Source organism: Gymnoscopelus microlampas (assembly GCF_963454915.1).
Source record: "Gymnoscopelus microlampas genome assembly, chromosome: 15".
NCBI lineage: Eukaryota > Metazoa > Chordata > Actinopteri > Myctophiformes > Myctophidae > Gymnoscopelus > Gymnoscopelus microlampas.
In genome coordinates, this window is record NC_139952.1 from 10,249,661 (window position 1) to 10,268,377 (window position 18,717).

The following is an 18,717-nucleotide window of genomic DNA, read 5'->3' on the forward strand; positions in this document are numbered from 1 at the left end:
CAGCGCCCACAGCGCCCCCGGCGGGAATCAAACCCAGGACCTTCTAGCTGTGAGGCGACAGCGATTTTGCGTATTTAAAGTAAGATTTATGATCTATCTGTCTGTCTACTTTATGCCAGGGGTTACTTTTTTTCAACAGCTTGACCCCATTTTATGGGGGAAATATTGTGGCAACCCGCACTTCACTTATATGCACAGCAGCCATATTGGGCCAGGGCCTCTTCCTTACTTCCTTCACAGGTCTTACCGCTTTGATTGATTGATTGATTGAATACTTTATTACCAGTTTGCAAATAGAAGGTATGATTATACAATGGTGCTAAAAGGATAACACATGGGGTTGGCGAAAAGGCCTCTCTGTGTGGAGTTAGCCAGGGCGCCTGATGGAGGGGAAAGGAACTGGTTGGAATAACGTGTTTCTTCCACGCGCTACGTCTAACCAGGGAACCTCCCCCATGTCGGGACGGGTGATAAGAAGCGGATTGCTAGCTCTCATGCATTGAAGGAGGCATGAGCTCGGCTCTATGCTCTCCGTAGGCTGGCAGAGGGAGTGTAGCACCCAGGATTACATAGGCAATTGGCACTGGGTGAAAAAACTGGGTTACAAAAATCGTGGGATAAAAATAATTTCCATTGTGGTCCTGTGTATTCAATGCATATACTAAATCCGGCTCTGTTCCATTTAGTGTATATGTCGTGGTTCTGAAACAAACCTTTTTAATTTCCAGGACCCCATAACTCTGAGAGTGTACAAATGTACATTTTGTACACTCTCAGAGAGTTACGCAACCGTATTGCCCCTTGGAACAACCTCAAGCAAACATCGATCCATGACCCCACTTTGAGACACACTGTAGTTGCTAGAGCAAATATAATCAGCATCAGTAATGTATCAGTGAATATTCTGCCATCAGTGGTGGAAAAAGTACCCACATTTCTTACTTAAGTAAAAGTATCAATACTGCAATGTAGAAATACTCTGTTACAAGTAAAAGACAGAAATTCAAAATTTACTTGAGTAAAAGTACAAAAGTATTGGTAACAATATACTTAAAATATCAAAAATAATCTACAAAGTAACTAACTAGTAGTACTGAAATTTGGAAATACTCCAGTAAAGTAAAATGTTCTTAGTTACACCACTGCCACAACTAAATTCTAACACAGAGCAACATAAACATAACAGTAGTCTAGTAATCCAACTAGCAGAAAATTAGACGACCCAGTGGATTCGTGGGGTTTTATGCGTCTACGTGCGTGTTTCCATGACTTGCTGTAGATGGCGCTGTTAGGATTAAAGTGTCAGAGAGGGTCGCTGCCTGGCTGCTGCTCCTCTCGTCTGAGTGAGTTTGAGTCTGCGTGCGCGTGTGTCCGTGTGTGTGTCCGTGTGTGTGTGTGCGTGCGTGTGTGTGTGTGTGTGTGTGCGTGCGTGTGTGCGTGTGTGTGTGTGTGTGTGGGAGGAGGGGAGGAGCAGGAGAGAGAGAGAGAGAGAGAGAGAGCAAAGTCCTGTGGTTTTAAGAAAACATTATGGACGATGTTCTCCTGCTGAAAACACACACACATTGTGACCAGGACAGAAAAGAGGAAGAACACAAAAGAAGTAAGAAGAACGCGCTGGATATACTATGCACCAGCAAGAAGAACAGATCTGTAAGACCACACTGCACTGCTGTTTATTCTGTTTAAACAGACCGTTATAGTAGGTCTATGTTTGTAGGCTATCTGTTAACAGCCAGTGGTGGAAAGTAACCAAGTACATTTACTCAAGTACTGTACTTCTAAATACATTTTCTTTAGGTATTTTTACTTACTTTTTACTGGAGTGTTCTCTACAAGCTCACAACTTGAGCTTGTCGAATTTATTTTATTTTATACACTTGTGAAATAGGACATTATTGTGCATAATGAGTACTTTTACTCTTGGTACTTTAAGTACATTTTTATGCCAATACCTTTGTACTTTTACTCAAGTATATTTTGAATACCCGGACTTGTACCTGAGCGTTTCTACATCGAATACAGTATTGATACTTTTACTTAAGTAAACCATATGAGTACTTTTCCCACCACAGCTGCTGTTATCAACAGCACAGCATCATGCTCCCTCCCTGTTTATTCTACATTCAAAAGAAGCGCGCACTGTATCATTCAGTGCTGCTTTTAAAGCTCTTTTTACAGCTATACTACAGGTCGTACCACGGTGTCGCTTGCCGACAACAAGAGCTGATCTTACAGTTGAGGCTGAGGCTGAATAGGCTCTATTCACAGCAGCCATATTATGAAGACATTCAGGTGTTACCAATGATACTAATGAAGGCTCTGTTCCATTCATGGTCAATCAGAGTCAGGGTGCTGATATTGTGCATGTTGGCTCACTGGAAACACTCTGCTACACCAGTGGGTCTAAAGTTGGGGTCCAGGGACCCTCATGGGCTTCCAAATGGCCCCTGTGGGTGTGTAACTCTGAGAGTGTACAAATGGAACCAAATGGTTCCATTTGTACACTCAGAGTTGTGGAAACCACTGTGCTACACTAAATGGAACAGAGCCATCATTAGTATCATCGGTAACACCTGTGAAGGAAGTGATAATATGGCTGCTGTGCATAGAGCCTATTGAGGACAGCAGCACGTGTTCTCTCCGCATGCTGTGTGTGATCAGACTGCTGCACTCTGCAGTTTAGACTCCAGTGTGTTGGGCAAGTTAAACAGGGCTGGAAGAAGTAGGGTACACTATGGAGTGTTGATTTAAAGGCAGTGGTGGGGCACTGGTAAAAATACTCAATTTTTGTACTTGAATAAAAGTATCAATACTGGGATGCAGAAATACTCTGTTAGAAGTGAAAGTCCATTTACTTGAGAAAGTGCAAAAGTATTGGTTTCAAAATGTAGGCCAACTTAAAGTACCTAAAGTAGAAAGCACTCATTATGCAGAATGTCCCATTTCACAAGTTTTCAAATGTATAAAAAGTCTTTTGAAAATGTGACGCATTGTGAGCTTGTAGATCTGCTATTTTGAAGTCTATATAGGGCTCAAGTAGTTAATGTATGTTTTGTAATAATATGTAAAATCTACAAAGTAACTAGTAACTAAAGTTGTCCAATAATTGTAGTCGAGTAAAACTATATTTGCCTCTGATAGAGTAGAAGTGAAAGTATTGCAAATAGGAGATACTCCAGTAAAGAATATATAATAATACCTCAAAATTGTACTTAAGCACAGCACTTGAGAAGATGTACTTAGTTAGTTTACATCACTGGTGTTGGGCAAGTTAAACATGGCTGGTAGAAGTAGGGTACATTATGGCTTATTGACTTAAAGGTGTTGTAAGTTATATGTTAATAATTGTTAAACAGCTCTATTAGTGTATATTCTGACAGTAATGCTAGAGTGTTTGATCAGTAACAGGGGTCTCCCTGAGTCCCCATCGCTCCCAGCTCTTTAGGTAATAGAAAATACATTTTCAAGAATGAATTTGTATTGTCATCACAGGTTTACAGGTGTAGGCCTACATCAGAGGGTGTTTTTGTGCAAGTCATCATCCGTTGTTTTCTGGAAAGAAAAGGAGGGCAGAGAGGAAGAGCAAAGGATAAGAACAGAAAAGAAACATGTAACAGAAAATTCTAATATTTCAGTATAAACATAAACAGCAGATGAGGTACTGTATATACTAGCCTGTCACAATTATTGTATAAGTGTAATCACAATTATTTTTGCATAATCATGTAATGGCAATTATTTGAGATAAACGCAATTATCTTTTGCATAATCGAGTTAATTCAATCAAGGAGAGAGAAATCATAAAGGAGGCACGATAAACAAGTGAAAATTATGAAAAATTGGAACTGGAAGACAAGCTGATACATGCTGTCAAAAGTAGGCGACTCATTATGCCAGGGCAGGATTATGCAGAAGGGTCAATTTCACGATCATATTATTGGATTGTAATTACTATCCATCCATCTTCAACCGCTTAATCCGGAATCCGGAATCGGGTCCGGAATCGGGTCGCAGGTGTAACAGTTTTGACAGAGATTTCCCTATCCAGAGCAGCATTAGTGTTGGGATTTCAGTTGACCAATATATGGTCCCTAAGAGTCTCCATCTACCTAAGGGTGGTGGTGAGTGAAGGTTTCCGTTGAGTCGCACGCACGCCGCACGGAGAACCAGACGACACCAGGCAGTATCACACAACAAGCTCTGAAGTTTAATACACACATACAGTAGAGAATATATACAGTATTGTACAATGGACACATGACGTGACCAGAAGATACGGAACAAGGACAAGAACAGAATAGATAGGAGTAGAACATACATCTTGTATCATTGTGCACAGACGTCAGTCTCTCTGATAAAGTAGTTGATGGTCATCGTATCACGGATATCAATATGCTTACGTAGATGCACATGTGTGTACTGGGTCAAGCAGATGAAGGTCATAAATCATGACAATTAGCAAATAGCAACTTCCTCCAGGGGGATCCCGAGGCGTTCCCAGGCCACTAGTAATGCATTAATGTGTTCAAGTTCATCACTTGCAATATTGCAGCTGGTAAAAGTGGGGATGATTTTAATGTAATATGGATTTAATTGCTGCTGGCTTAATCTATAGCCTAATACATAATCATTTATCAGTTTATGCTTTGTAATACTATATAAATCAAATAATATAAATCCTAACTAGTAACTACTGTAGTAACTATAGTAACTAAAGCTGTCAAATCATTGTTATGGAGTAAAAAGTACAATAGTTGCCTCTGAGATGCAGTGCAGTAGAAGTATAAAGTATCGAAAAATGTGCCTCAAAATTGCACTTTACTAAATGTACTTAATTACTTTCCGCCACTTCTTTCAAAATGTTATATTGCATATTACTAGTTACTGTTCTTTTAAAGTAATGCAATACTGTCTACACTAGTAATACGTTATTTTAGACGCTTTTTACACACCCATTCAGCAGAAAAAACACGGTAACACTTGCTATGCGTACATGTCTATGATGCGTTATAAACATACTTGTAATGCATTATAATTGGCTTATAACACTGTATAATTATAGCTATAATCACTCCCAAATACTCATAATGCTTTATAACTATAGTTATAAAGTATAAGCTCTTAAGAGAGCTTATAACTCTAAGTATACAGTGTTATAAGCATATTACAATGCATTTATACATGTATAAATTATAATTATACTTTATAATGTGTTATGATTATTGTTATAAATCATTAGGAGTTTTGTGTGCTTACAACTACAATTATACAGTTATATAAGCAAATTTTAATGCATTATACGTATGTTTATAACGCATTATAGACATGGGATGCATAGCAAGTGTTACCGGCGGAGCCAGAACGGCGTGTATGCCATTCCCAAGCTACCGGTAGTCATCCTCAAAACCCGGATCCCGGGGAGCACTTGTTTTGCTTCCCATGATAACCTATTCTGTCCACCACGGTTTGCCAACTTGGATAGCATGCTCGTTGCTGTGCGCGGCCACCCGGCCACCCGGTGCGGGCACTTTCTCGCCTAGTGGCTCCCTCACGACCCTTAAAGGGATAGTTCACCCGAAAAAAATATTTCTTTCTATCAATAGAATCGATAGAAAAAAAGTATTTTTTTGTGTTAACTATCCCTTTAAGGCCTCGCTGTTGGCGCGCCTGCCTTGTTTGTAATTTAAAAAGTCATGTTGCAAAACCGCGCACATGCGCAGGGCGTTGCGTGCATCAAATTTGTGTAAGAATGACGCCAGAAATTGTGCGTGTTATAGCGTTACATATTAACTGTAAATGTATTACTGATATCCTATTAGTAACGTGCCATGTTACTTTGTCACCACTAAAAGTAATATACTACTTTTAATGCGGTCACCGGCAGTATCAGGTTCAGGAATTTAAACAAATAAACGGTGCACGCATGTTGACCTAAACATTTGACATTTGGAATGAAGAACTTGGCAAGGACTGCGTGTACATCTGCTTAACTAGCATGTTACTGTTTGTAACAGAGTTCATGAATGTTTGTTATCCTGAGGAAAAACAGGGGAGAGAGGGAGAGGGAGAGGGTGAGAGAGAGATAAACAGCTGCTCGGTTCCTCTCCACACAGTAAAATCCAACGTGTTAATTTAACTCTGAAAGTGTACAAATGGTCCATTTGGTTCCATTTGTACACTCTCAGAGTTACAAAGGTAGACATTTAGCACTGAGGATAACAACGCAAACTGAGCTGTATGCATGGCGTGTGAACAATGGAGAAGAACAGAGAAGATTTGCAATGTTCTTGAAACCAAAACCCACTATGACCATTCATTGGACTCTGGCCTCAGGACAATAACTGTGCTGTCAATGTGTGGTAGTTTGAAAATATGTCCCCATATTAATGTTCAATAACCTCTGACTGTGCTAACGTGATTCATATGGGCAAAGAGTGAGGCAGCTGTATGCTTTTTATTCTTCTTTTTGGTCCAAAGAGGCAGTTGAAACTGTGGTTTAAACATTCAGTTCAACTTTGTCAAACCATTACAAACATTTCACTTTAGGACTGGCTGATATGTACAAAGGTCATATGACGATATTTATTTTTTACCAAATACCTCAATGTTGATATTGTGACAGTATTTTTTATAATTAAAAATAAACAAGGTAGTTTAAATTGCAGATCTAGCTCACAATGTGTCACACTGAAATGGGCTGTGAGCTTTATTATAGACCGACTATTTTAGCTATTTCAAAACAATCTTGAACATTTTTAAAACCATGGGGGGGAAAAAACCAACAACTACACTTATGCCATATCCTGATATTATGACGTGCAGAATCCAGTAACATCGATACACTGTATTTACCCTGCCCTGTTTCACTTGAGGTCACACAGAGCAGCGCAGACGTGACTGCAGTCAGATAATACAAACCAAACAGTTCAGACGTGGTGCAACAGTCCGATGGGATTTGGCAGCGATTTCTTAAGGCGCAAGCAGAAAGCATCAGCTTGCGTGGCGTTGGCGGGGGCTGTTGTGCTGACACCGCGTCTGATCAGCGTGTTCAGGTTTCAGTAGCCAGCATTGGCCCGGGTTTTTTTGCGTGGGTGAAATAGGCTCTTTCTCTCTCTCTCCCTCCTCCTCTCGCCCTCCTACTCCCCCCCTCCTCTATCTCTATCAGGGCTTGTTCAGCAGTCTAATGGTAGCCGGGTGGGAAACTGTTCAGAAATCTGGGGGTCTGGCTCTTGATATTGCGGTAGAGCTTGCCGGGCCGTGGCCGTAGTATAGAGGAGTTGGTTAAAATCTTGAATAATTGACGAAGAATTTGAAAAAAAACTCTTTTGGGGGCCCCCCTGACTCCCTGGCACAAAATATGTTCAGATGCGGGGGTCCGCAGTCAAATACATATCAATTTGGGGGTCCCTGACATGGAAATGTTTGAGAACTACTGCCGTAGTACATAAAACGTCCCCTGGATCCACATGTAGGGATCAAAGCGTCAATCTCCAGAGACTTGTGCGCCTCCGCGGTCTTTTGTCTTGTGCGTGTCTCGTCTTTCCTTCCATCTCTGTCCGTCTAGAGGTGGGGTTACCTTTGATCCAACACAATGGCTTCTGTAAGGTTTTGATGTAAGCAGACGGCCCCTGGCAGACCTGTTCTCAAGTTTGTGTCCTCAATGGAGAGCGTTCTGCCACCGCCCGCCCGCAATCTGTCTTGTTTAATTAAACCATATATCGTCACTGTCGAGTGGAAACCTTGTATGTCCATATTTCAACTTTTGAATGTTTTTCCGCCACTTAACGCCCTGCTTTGTCGCACGAGAGTGTCGAGTTAAAATAGCGAAAATAGCCGATCTACAAGCTCACAACGCGTCACGATGCAACGCGTTGTGAGCTTGTAGATCGGCTATTTTCACTATTACTGAAAAAGTTCCTTCCCTTTCCTGAAAAGTAATGGTTTTGGAGATGCAAGGTTTCCACCCGACAGCGACAATACATTTTTTTGTACATCAAATACATACAGTAGACCATTGGTTCTCAAAGTGGGGTCCGGGGACCCCCAGGTGTAGCAGATATATAAGCTCATATGATCTTGTGAAAAATCTTAAAATGTGTGAAAAATCTTTAAATCTTCTTTTTTTAAATGTGAACATTTTAAACACAAATCTTTACTTTTGGGGGTCCCTGGCACAACATATTTTCAGTTGGGGGTCCGCAGCCACATACCTGAAAAGGTTTGAGAACCACTGCAGTAGACAGACAGACAGACAGACACAGACAGACATCGATCCGCGGGGGGAAATCCTGTAGTCATCAAGGCACTGCAGTAGGCTACAGCAGTTATGAAACGCGTACGGATACAGAAAAGGAGATATAGCTAGCAATAAAACGATAATGATAACAAAGAGTAAACAGGTAGTAACACACAGGGGATTATAGGAATAAAGTACCAGAACCAAAATTATATTGATGTACACTGCAGTACTCTTGCTTGGCTTAAGTTTGCTTGGCCCTCTGTACCTCCAGGGGTTCCCCAGCTAAATTAGTTATTATAACGTCACAATCATTTTAACCACTCCATATTGTATACTTTGGCTATTCAAAAATAGCAGATATATGATCTGCTATTTTTGCTGCTATCAACTCGTTACATCTGCTATTTTTAAAAGTCTTGAAAATGTTTGGGGACATTTGTTGGACATGCTGGACATTTTTGAATAATTTTGAATAGCTTCTTAACACAAATTCTTGGGGTCATCTCTGCAATGCCCAGAATTAGCACAATTTATGAGTTATTAACCACTTGAAACCCAACATTATATACTGGGGGAATGTTAGCCAAAAAAATAGCCGATCTACAACGCGATGCGTTGTGAGCATGTAGATTGGCAATTTTTGATGGAGAGATTAAGTGTAAACGAAAAAAAGCGGTCCAAGATCTCAGGTCCAGTTTGCTAAGCTTAGTGGGTTTAAATGGTAAACAGTTCTAAGTATAAATGTAGTCAAAATAGCAACAGACATGACATGTCTGCTATTTCTGCTATTTTTGAAAATAGCTGAAATACTAGTATGTCGTGAATCATTCTTGAAACTTTGAAACAGAGTTTGTTTGAGGGCAGGTCCTCTTGTAGAAAACCCCTTGACGTTTTGGTGTGTTGCTTTGAGTCCCAATCATCTTCACATGGTCAAATGAACAAAAACGGTATATTGCTGTGTTGTTTGATAGTTGGTCTGTCCTTCTACTCAACAGCAGTGGGGGTGCAACCGTTAATCGATCATTTTAATAAATTATAATCAACAATTTAATACAATTATTGATTTGTAATCAATCTCTTTCAGGCATGTCATAGGCGAAAAGTAAAAAAAAAAGGAAATAAATGTAAAATAATAGTTGAAATACGTGTCACGATGCGTTGTGAGCTTGTAGATCAACAAATTGAACTATTTAATTTGTTAGTTGATTCATGATGTATAAAACGTAAAAAAGAAGATAAAAGATAAGTAAAAGAAATTAATGCATGTTTGCAACCCTACACAGCTGCACTGAATCAAATGAACATTTATTCGGAATGGCTTCTCATTTCTTCCTTATCTAAGTATATAGTCACTGTGTCATATGCTGGGGATTTCATAGTGATGACGATACATGTGATACATCCCTTCCTCCATTAATCATAAGGTACTAGCAGTAGTGTTAAAGGGGCATAAACCCCTATAGGCTTATTTTGTAGCTTGTTTTCCATTTCAGATAAAAAAAACGAAACAAAACTATAGCAGATTTAAACATGGCAAGCTAGTCTTTGTGATTAAGTGTGCTCTGTTTCTGTTTGTCTATTTTAGGGGATATTGCCTTGAGAGCATTGGTTCTCAAAGTGGGCGGGGACCCCCAGGGGGTCACCCAGCAAAATGTGTTAATATAGCGTCACAATAATTTTAACCACTTTATCCATATTTTATACTTTTGGCTTAAAAATGTTAAGATGTACAACTACAAGTTCACAGCTCGTGGGCTTGTATATCTGCTATTATTGCTGCTATCAGCTCATTACATCTGCTATTTTTGCAGCTAAGTCTTGATTTAGATTTTTTTTCTTTTACACAAATCTTCTCTTTTTGGGGTCCCTGGCACAACATATTTTCAGGTGGGGGTCCTTGACAGGAAACACGTTTGAGAAGCACTGGTCTAGAGACATGTGGCTGTAAAAGAGACAGACTCATCTTTATGACTACCATAAATGAGTGTAATCTAAATTGCCGGTTGTAATCACATGGTTAGTGTGTAAACAGCATTTTGAGCCTCCTACTTGAATAGAATAGTGTGGAACAACAGAGGACTGAGGTCGGTTTGGGCAGTACGGGTCAAATTAGCTACAGACAACATAGTTATAGATTAAATGAAGTTAATGTAATAAACCTTTACAGGATTATTCCACCTATTTACTCTTGCTCTGTCTGTTTTTCTCCAGCCGGCAGAGAGAGAGAAAGAGCTGTTCCTTAATAATTTAGTTTCCTGCTTTTCCAGTGTTTTCCCTATATGCATTCAGTCCCTGCTGACTTTTTATGTCAATTATTCTCTCTTGTGTCTTTATAAACTAAAGTCATTTGTTTTGCACTACCAGTACGGACGCTTAACTCATTAAGAGTAAGACCTTAGGCCGATTCTGCAAATGCCCTTTAATTCTAAATCAGTGATTCTCAAACATTTTTGTGCCAATGACCCCCATCTGAAAACTGTTTTGTGCCAGGGATCCTCTGAAGAGAAGATTTGTGTTTAAGAAATTCAAGATTTTAAAAAAATTCAAAAACATTTTCAAGATTTTTCGAAAACCTTCAAAAATAGCTTGTATATCTGCTATTTTTGAGAACTACTGTTCTAAACTACTGTTCTAAATCCTAGGAGTTTTTGAAAAACTTATGTTGCTATATATATATATATATATATATATATATATATATATATATATATATATATATATATATATATATATATATACTGTTGCTAAAATCTAAAACAGTTTTAATGGGTTAACGGTTAATATCCAGTTACACAGAGAGGAGAGGAGAGGCCTCTGTCTAGACCCATTGCAAGAATTACAACATGCTTTAATTTCACTGGCTAGATGTCAACATTGAAGCAAACCAACGCTGACCAAAAACAATCTTGCAGCTTCACTCCATAGAGTGAAGCTGCCTCCCAAAAAAGAACAGATCTGCAGCAAGCTATCGTCGCCTTGTAGTGCAATGTGTTGAAACCATGTAGATTTGTTATTTTTGTCAAGCGAGCAACAGCATTGCGCAGTGGAGTATAAATTAAGCATAACGTTACGTCACATATAATCATTTGTTTGGAATGTGCAAGGAAACATCTGTGAAATAAACATTTGGAAGATACATGTTAATCATGATCTTGCGTGCAAAAATAGAAGCTAGGGTTCAGTATTGCTTGGGTAAAAGCTGAGTGAGCCCCCCCCCCCCCCATTACAAGCAGGAATTGTAGGTAGAGAAAATGGTGAATTAAAAACCTTATGATTGATTGACCTTTCATTGCGTCATTGGAGTGTTGTCAAAAGTTGAAGCCAGCGCAACGTTTATTTTTTTTACCCCTTTTTCTCCCCAATTTTAGTTACCATTTTAGTACTGGTTCCTACCGTGGGGTGCGGGGACCACCGGCACGGTCCAAACGGAGCCTTATGGGTCCATTTGGTTCCATTTGTACACTCTCGGAGTTGAATAAGCACTGAGGACTTTGAGAACTGTACAAAAGTACAATCCTCAGTGTCGAGTTACCGACCTGCAAGAGCCCATTTGGACCCCTGGTGGTCCCAGGGCATCACACCGAGAACCAGTGGCGTAAGTAAGGGAAGCCGCTGGTGCCGGGACCGCCGTGTTTAGATGCTGACGCATGATAAAAGTATTGCTTAGTCATGGCTTTGGTGTGGTTAAGGCTAGGTAAGGATGTAGGGAGGCATTCATTACGCGTAGACGTGAACCCACTGACCTGAAGTATTTTTTATTGAGATGCATCTTTTTGGTGGTTTATTTTTGATCTGTTTGCATTTGGGAGTAATTCGTATTAAAGGGGTAGTTCACCCAAAAAAGAAGTCATTTTTTGGGGTGAACTACTCCTTTAAAATAGGCTAGTTGCAGCCTAGTACAGGACATAAGCCTGCTATATTTTGAATAAGCACAATGAACACGTGTAACAAAATTAATTATGAAATGTTCATGTTGTTTATAAGTATTATTTTTGTGACGCAGTATTTAGTAACTCGCGTGAGAACAGAGTATTCGAAGCCTGTAAAAGCATATACCACAAACAAACGTGATTTTCACTTACGGTAACATCTCTCTCTCTCTCTCTCTCTCTCATATATAACAGAATATCATGTTGTCTTTGTATTCGTTGGCTACTTGCATGCTTTTCTTCTCCTTTCCGTCAGGTAATCAGTTTTGCGTTGGCGTGAGGAGTGCTTACAGGAGAGGTTGAATTTCCATGACGTTTTCCAAATGCATTGAGGTAACAATCGTACACGCTTCTCTTCTCTTCCGACTCCCTCCCTCCAGCCCGTGGTACAGATGAAATGACGTCCAGCTTCGTAAACCAGAGGGAGCAGGTTGCGCCGCGGCGGACGACCTGTCCAACACGTCTCTGATACCGACGCGGTGACACCGGGACCGCCTTGTCTGCTTCCTCTTGTGTGGTGTCATGGAGCTCCAAGGTCTGCTGTCCCTCACTGCCGTCCTTCTGGTCGCCCTGCTCAGCCACCGTGTGAGCGCCTTAATCCCTCGAGTCTCCTTCCGCATGGGTGAGTGGACCTGCTTAATACCTGTGAACCAACGGGAAGTGCAGGAGAGAAACGCATTTGAATGTTTCATTAAAGGTGCAATGATATTGTAACATTTCTGCACTGTTATTGCCATATATTACCTGGATATACGTAGCTGCAAGAAATGTTAAACATTTATCTTTAACCCATTTAGACCTGAGGCTGATTCTAAAAACGCCTACTAAATCCCTACGTTTTCTGAAAAACTTTAAATATTTATTCAAAAATTACAAAACAATGATGTTGCTATACACTGTACATAGCAACAAAAGGGATACCCATCTTGAAAGGTATAGTTACAAATAGGAGTTCCCGCCCTAAATGGGTTAAGATACATTTAAACTATTAAAATATAATATAACGGCAATATATGTTGACAATTAATATTTAAATTCATTTCCTCAACACAAGTGTAATTTATGCCTGTGGTGGCCTGTTTTAGAAAACAAAGTACATTTCAACTTCTTTTGACTTTCAGTCCACACGTGTTAACAGTGAACTGAAAACACTTTTCTCCAGGGCCATCATGCCTCAGTACAAATGCACATGTTGTAAACAAAAGCAGCAGATAGAGAAAAATCCAGCTCAGAGAGACGAGAGGTGCCACCTGCTGTCAAGAGAGTGAAACAACAAGACCCTGTACAGTCTGAAAAAAACCCAGCTTAAAAGCCAAACAGAAATGTATTATTATATTTATATGTTCAACGCCAAAAACACAATTAAATTATAAATTATAATAATTTGTATGACAATTAATCGTCAACTAAAATATCATGATTGTGACAGCCCTAAAGTTGCCTATATTGAATGTATCTTTAATGAGAAAGTGAAGAGAGTGTGCCGGTGAGTTTGATTCTTTGGATTGTACGTGTCTACTGCCCCAATACAACCTGTCACAAAGATTGCATTCTGGTGACTTGATTATCTTAACAGGATATTTGTAAATTGGAACAGAGGCTTACCTACAAAGTACATAAGATGCATTTGCATTAGTCTGCCATGAGAGAGAGAGAGATAAGAGATCACAAAGATGAACACATGGATGATGATTCATGGAACAGAGCAGAAACACGGATGAATGGATTTTTCAGGATAGTAAATTGTCCCCTCAGCAATGTGGATGTTACGCCATTGCAGAGCACCAGCATTTGGTTTTGTACACAACAAAATAATAATGAACCAGACTTTTGGTTCAGGATTATGGACATATGGAATAAAAAATCAATCAATCAAAAAAAAACTTTTATGATTACTGGGAGTCCTTGAATGCAGGATTAATTTAAGATACTAAAACAGATGAGACATTGGAGTGGATTAATCATATGAACCATTTGGTGCATCTTACTATCTGACCTGAACTCTTATCTTTTAGTGAGTACAAGTTAACACAAACAAAATTAGGTCAACACTTGGTGGAAATAGCAGATCTGTCACAACGGGTCTACAAGCTCACATTGTGAGCTTGTAGATCAGCTATTTTCGGCTAAGATATTTGGTGTAGAGGGAAAAAGGCTTAGGTGGTTAAAAATATGTCATGTAGATACTTGGTTCCAAATCTACCAAATCTACAGGCAACTGCAGAACAGAAAGTAAACTGAATTTGGGACGATACCTGACTCAATTTAAAGGTGGTGTAGGTGGAATTTTATTTTGCTGAAAGGTTACAGCTCTATATTCGTTTGTTATTAAGTAACAGGAGTCATCCCATCTCCCCATCTCTCTAATAAACAAAAAGCACACTTTCAGGCCAATTTCAGCCAATTGGTAGAGAGTACCCATTTATAGCTTCAATTTGATAATTGAAGCTGTATCATCAAATCAAAATATCAAATCCACTTTACACTTTGCCTGCTGATTTCTTTGTGTCATCTCACTTGTATCCTCTAGTCTATCCTGTATGGGTTCTCTCTCCTGACTGGACAACATTGGTATCCCAACTTGGAAAATGTATTTTCTGTTACTAAAAAGCTGGAGAGACAAGGAAGACCCCTGTTGTTGAACAAACACTCTATAGCAACAATTACCATCAGAATGTAGAGCTATTTAACCCATTGAGACCGGGAACGCATCTGTGTCATTTTCAGATTGCTTTGGCTATTTTTGGAAAAATCTTGAAAATATGTGCAAATTCTTGAATGTATATTTTTTTAAAGACAACATTTTAACTCAAATCTTTGCTTCTGGGGGGGTCCCTGGAACAAAACATTTTGAGATGGGGGTCCATGGCCAAATACATATCCTTTTGGGGGTCCTTGACATGAAAAAATAAATAAATTTGAGAACCACTGATTATAGCAACATACGTTTTTTTCAAAAAAACGTTAGGATTTAGAATCGTCCAATCTGCTTGTATATCTGCTATTTTTGAATAGCCAAAGAAATCTTTGAATGACACAGATGCGTTCCCGATCTTAATGGGTTAACACTTATTTTAACAAAAGAAAATTGCTTACTGCTTACTTTAACCCTTGTCCTTGTCAATGGCAGGTGTTACGGGGAGGACCCTCACCCACTTCAGCAGTGGTGATATCAGCAACACCACCGCGCTGTTGCTAAGCGACGACGGAGACACGCTGTACGTGGGAGCGAGGGACGCGGTGTTGTCTCTGGACATCAGCCAACAGGACGCTCTGCTCATGAGGAGCAAGGTACAGCAGGAGGGCAGACAGGCCCAGGGGTTCTCAAAGTGCGGTCCGGGGACCCCCAGATGTCCTTTTAAGGGGTTCCAGGGGGTCCCCAGTGAAATGAGTTAATGTAGTATCAAAATGAGTTCAACCCATTCAATCCTGGAACGCATCTGTGTCATTTTAGGTTTCTTAGATATTCAAAAATAGCAGATATTCAAGCTCATATCGCGGCACAGAGTGCCCGCACTATGAACTTGCAGATCTGCTATTTTTGAAAAATCTTGGAAATTTGGGCACATTTTTGAATAGGCTACTTTTTTGAAAAAACATATGTTGCTATAATATCAGTGGTTCTCAAACTTTTTCATGTCAAGGACCCCCAAAATTATATGTATTTGGCCGCGGACCCCCATCTCAAAATATGTTGTTCCAGGGACCCCCCAGAAGCAAAGATTTGAGTAAAACATTTTTGCTTAAAGAATATATATATTCAAAGATTTGCAAAAATGTTCACGATAAAAAAAAATGGCAGATCTACAAGCGCATAGTGTGGCACCCGGGTGCTGTGCTATGAGCTTGTATATCTGCTATTTTTAAATAGCCAAAGAAAAGAAAATTACAGAGCTGCGTTCCTGGTCTTAATGGGTTAACCAATTTAAAGGAGTAGTTCACCCAGAAAATGACTTATTTTCTTTCAATTGCACACCCCATGAAGCCTTGAATTCATGGATTTATTTTTGTTTTTGTGACATTCCTAAGCCAATAATTTGATTCCCGTCTCCTACCGGCTAATGTATCCGGTAGGAGACACAAAGTAGATTATTTGTGTCTCCTACCGGATACACACCCGGTCATCAAATTATTGGCTTAGGAACAAAAACACAAAAACAAAAATAAATCCATGAATTCAAGGTTTCATAGGGTGTGCAATTGATAGAAAATAAGTCATTTTTTGGGTGAACTCCTCCTTTAACCCTATTATACTTTGGCTATTCAAAAATAGCCGATCTACAGTACAAGCTCACAAGTTTCTTGATGAGACGTGTTGTGAGTGTGTAGACCTGCTATTTTTGAGGAAAAAAACAAAATCTTGAATAATTGTCAAAAACTGGTAGACTTTCTGGGGGTCCCTGACTCCCATGACGCCAAATATTTTCAGATGGGGTTCCACAGCCAAATACATATTAATTTGGGGGTTCTGGACATGAGAATGTTTGACAACCACTGCTGAACACCAGTGCACAAACATACTTGTGTTCTGTGAGAATCAACATGACATCATACTGTAACTTTAACCCATTAAGACCTGTCTTCCAAATTCCAACAGTTTTCTGAAAAACCTACAGTATGTCAGTGGTTCTCAAACTTTTTCATGTCAAGGACCGCCAACATTATTTTATTTGGCCGCGTATACCCCCATCTCAAAATATTTTGTTCCAGGGACCCCCAGAAGCAAATATTCAAGTTAAAAATGTTCACTCTAAAAATATATATATTCAAAGATTTGCACAAATCTTCATGATTTTTCAAAAAATAGCAGATCTACATGTTCATAGCGCGGCACTCTGTGCCGTGATATGAGCTTGTATATCTGATAGTTTTGAATAGCCAAAGTATAAAACAACGGTTGAAGTGGTTAAAATATAGCTAAAATCTAAAATGAAACCGATGCTTTCCCGGTCTTAAATGGGTTAACCATGTTGTGCTCACTGTTGGGTGGAAACCTTGTTTGTCCAAAACTGTTGGAAGTTATGCCTGGAAATGGAAAGAAAAGAAACCTGCGTCACAATGGATCTAATGTAGTTATTATTTAGTCACAAGCTCTTGTTAATACTTTCCATTGGTTCAATATGTAAACACCTATAGACACACATAACCACTTTAAACCTGCCATCCCTATTTTGGGCACATCAAGTGAAAACTTATAAAACATTCTTTATTTTTTTTATTCTTTCCCAAATATATAAAAAATAGCCAGTATACAAGCTCACAATGTGTGGCACTGTGTCACACTGCAAGCTTGTAGATTGGCTATTTTTGGCCAGCGCTGTCATATGATGAAGTATAACATAGGACATTCATTTCAGTAAACTGATGAAATATGGAGATACAAGTTTTTTGCCTGACAGTAACGATCTACAACTGATAATGGATTTGTAAATGCATAAAAAAAGCTTGATGATTTTTTATTAATTCTGTAACTTCCTGTGGACAGGGAGAAATTCCTGGTGCCAATCAATAGAATCGTGTGGTTTCAAGTTTTAATTTCATGAACTATAGGCTCCAGACTGAAAGTATTTATTTGTAATGTGAGACGTGAGTGGTTTGACAAACACAGCTGTGTGTGGGTCATGTGACGTTGACCTGATTGCCTTCCTTTCTTCTTCCATTCCTCTCTCAGCTGGACTGGTCTCCGTCAGAGAAAGACCTGGAGCAGTGTTCCATGAAAGGCAAGAAAATGGCAAGTCAGCTAAAGAACATCCTTTCTCTGTCCTTTTTGCGTTAAACATTACAAATCCTGATCCAACATGTTAATGGCATCACATTTAGAACCGTTTCCGGAACCGGGTTTGTCACGCTGTCAGAGCTGGTATGTGGACTTCACGTCTGCTATACAATTATAATACCGGTGGTTCTCAAACTTGTTTTTATTTCAAGGACCACCATAACTCTGAAAGTGTATATAAGGGTCTATTTGGTTCCATGTGTAAACACCCAGAGTTACAGACCTGTAAGGGTCCATTTAGAACCTCCTATTCACATTATTCTTGGCCCTTCTCCAGAGCAGCGCCATTGCCCTTTTCTGCTGCTTCATTCAATATCTGGTGTCTTCCTCCTAGTTCTACAGGTGTAATGCAGGTGTAATGCAGGTAATGCAGGTAATCAGTGCGTTGCCAGATTTAGCAAAAGAAACAAGTGGCTAGGTCTATGAAAACAAGCCCAAAAGAAGCAACTAGGCTAAGTTTTACCACTTTACATCGGATATTTGATATATATATTTATATTTTATATGATGTTTTTGCATAGTATTGTATATTTGTCTTTCATTAAATGTTTCGATGAATTGAGTACAAAGGACCACAAGGGAAACAAGCCATAGTGCTTTCTTGGGTTTAAAATCCTCTTAACAGACCTTGTATTGAACTGTACATCCTTGTGCTTGTCTTTGCAAACTGTTAATAACGCATTCAATCAATCAATCAAAAGGCTCGTCGTTAGAAGCAGATTTCGATTGATTGGTTGATTGATTGATTTTAATTGGTGACATAAAAAAAGAGC

The 18,717-nt window shown here is 39.4% G+C and overlaps 1 protein-coding gene across 2 annotated transcripts in view; it reads left to right on the forward strand.

Moving 5' to 3' along the window:
• Nucleotides 1-1,529: 1,529 nt before the first annotated feature.
• sema4ab (sema domain, immunoglobulin domain (Ig), transmembrane domain (TM) and short cytoplasmic domain, (semaphorin) 4Ab) overlaps nt 1,530-18,717 on the forward strand; it is a 33,925-nt gene continuing 16,737 nt past the window's right edge. For both annotated transcript variants that reach the window (XM_084079942.1, XM_084079941.1), the window contains exons 1-4: nt 1,530-1,650; nt 12,549-12,790; nt 15,299-15,459; nt 17,840-17,899. In XM_084079942.1, the coding sequence (XP_083936068.1) occupies nt 12,691-12,790; nt 15,299-15,459; nt 17,840-17,899 (321 nt within the window). In that variant the 5' untranslated portion in view covers nt 1,530-1,650; nt 12,549-12,690. The remainder of the gene's footprint in view (nt 1,651-12,548; nt 12,791-15,298; nt 15,460-17,839; nt 17,900-18,717) is intronic.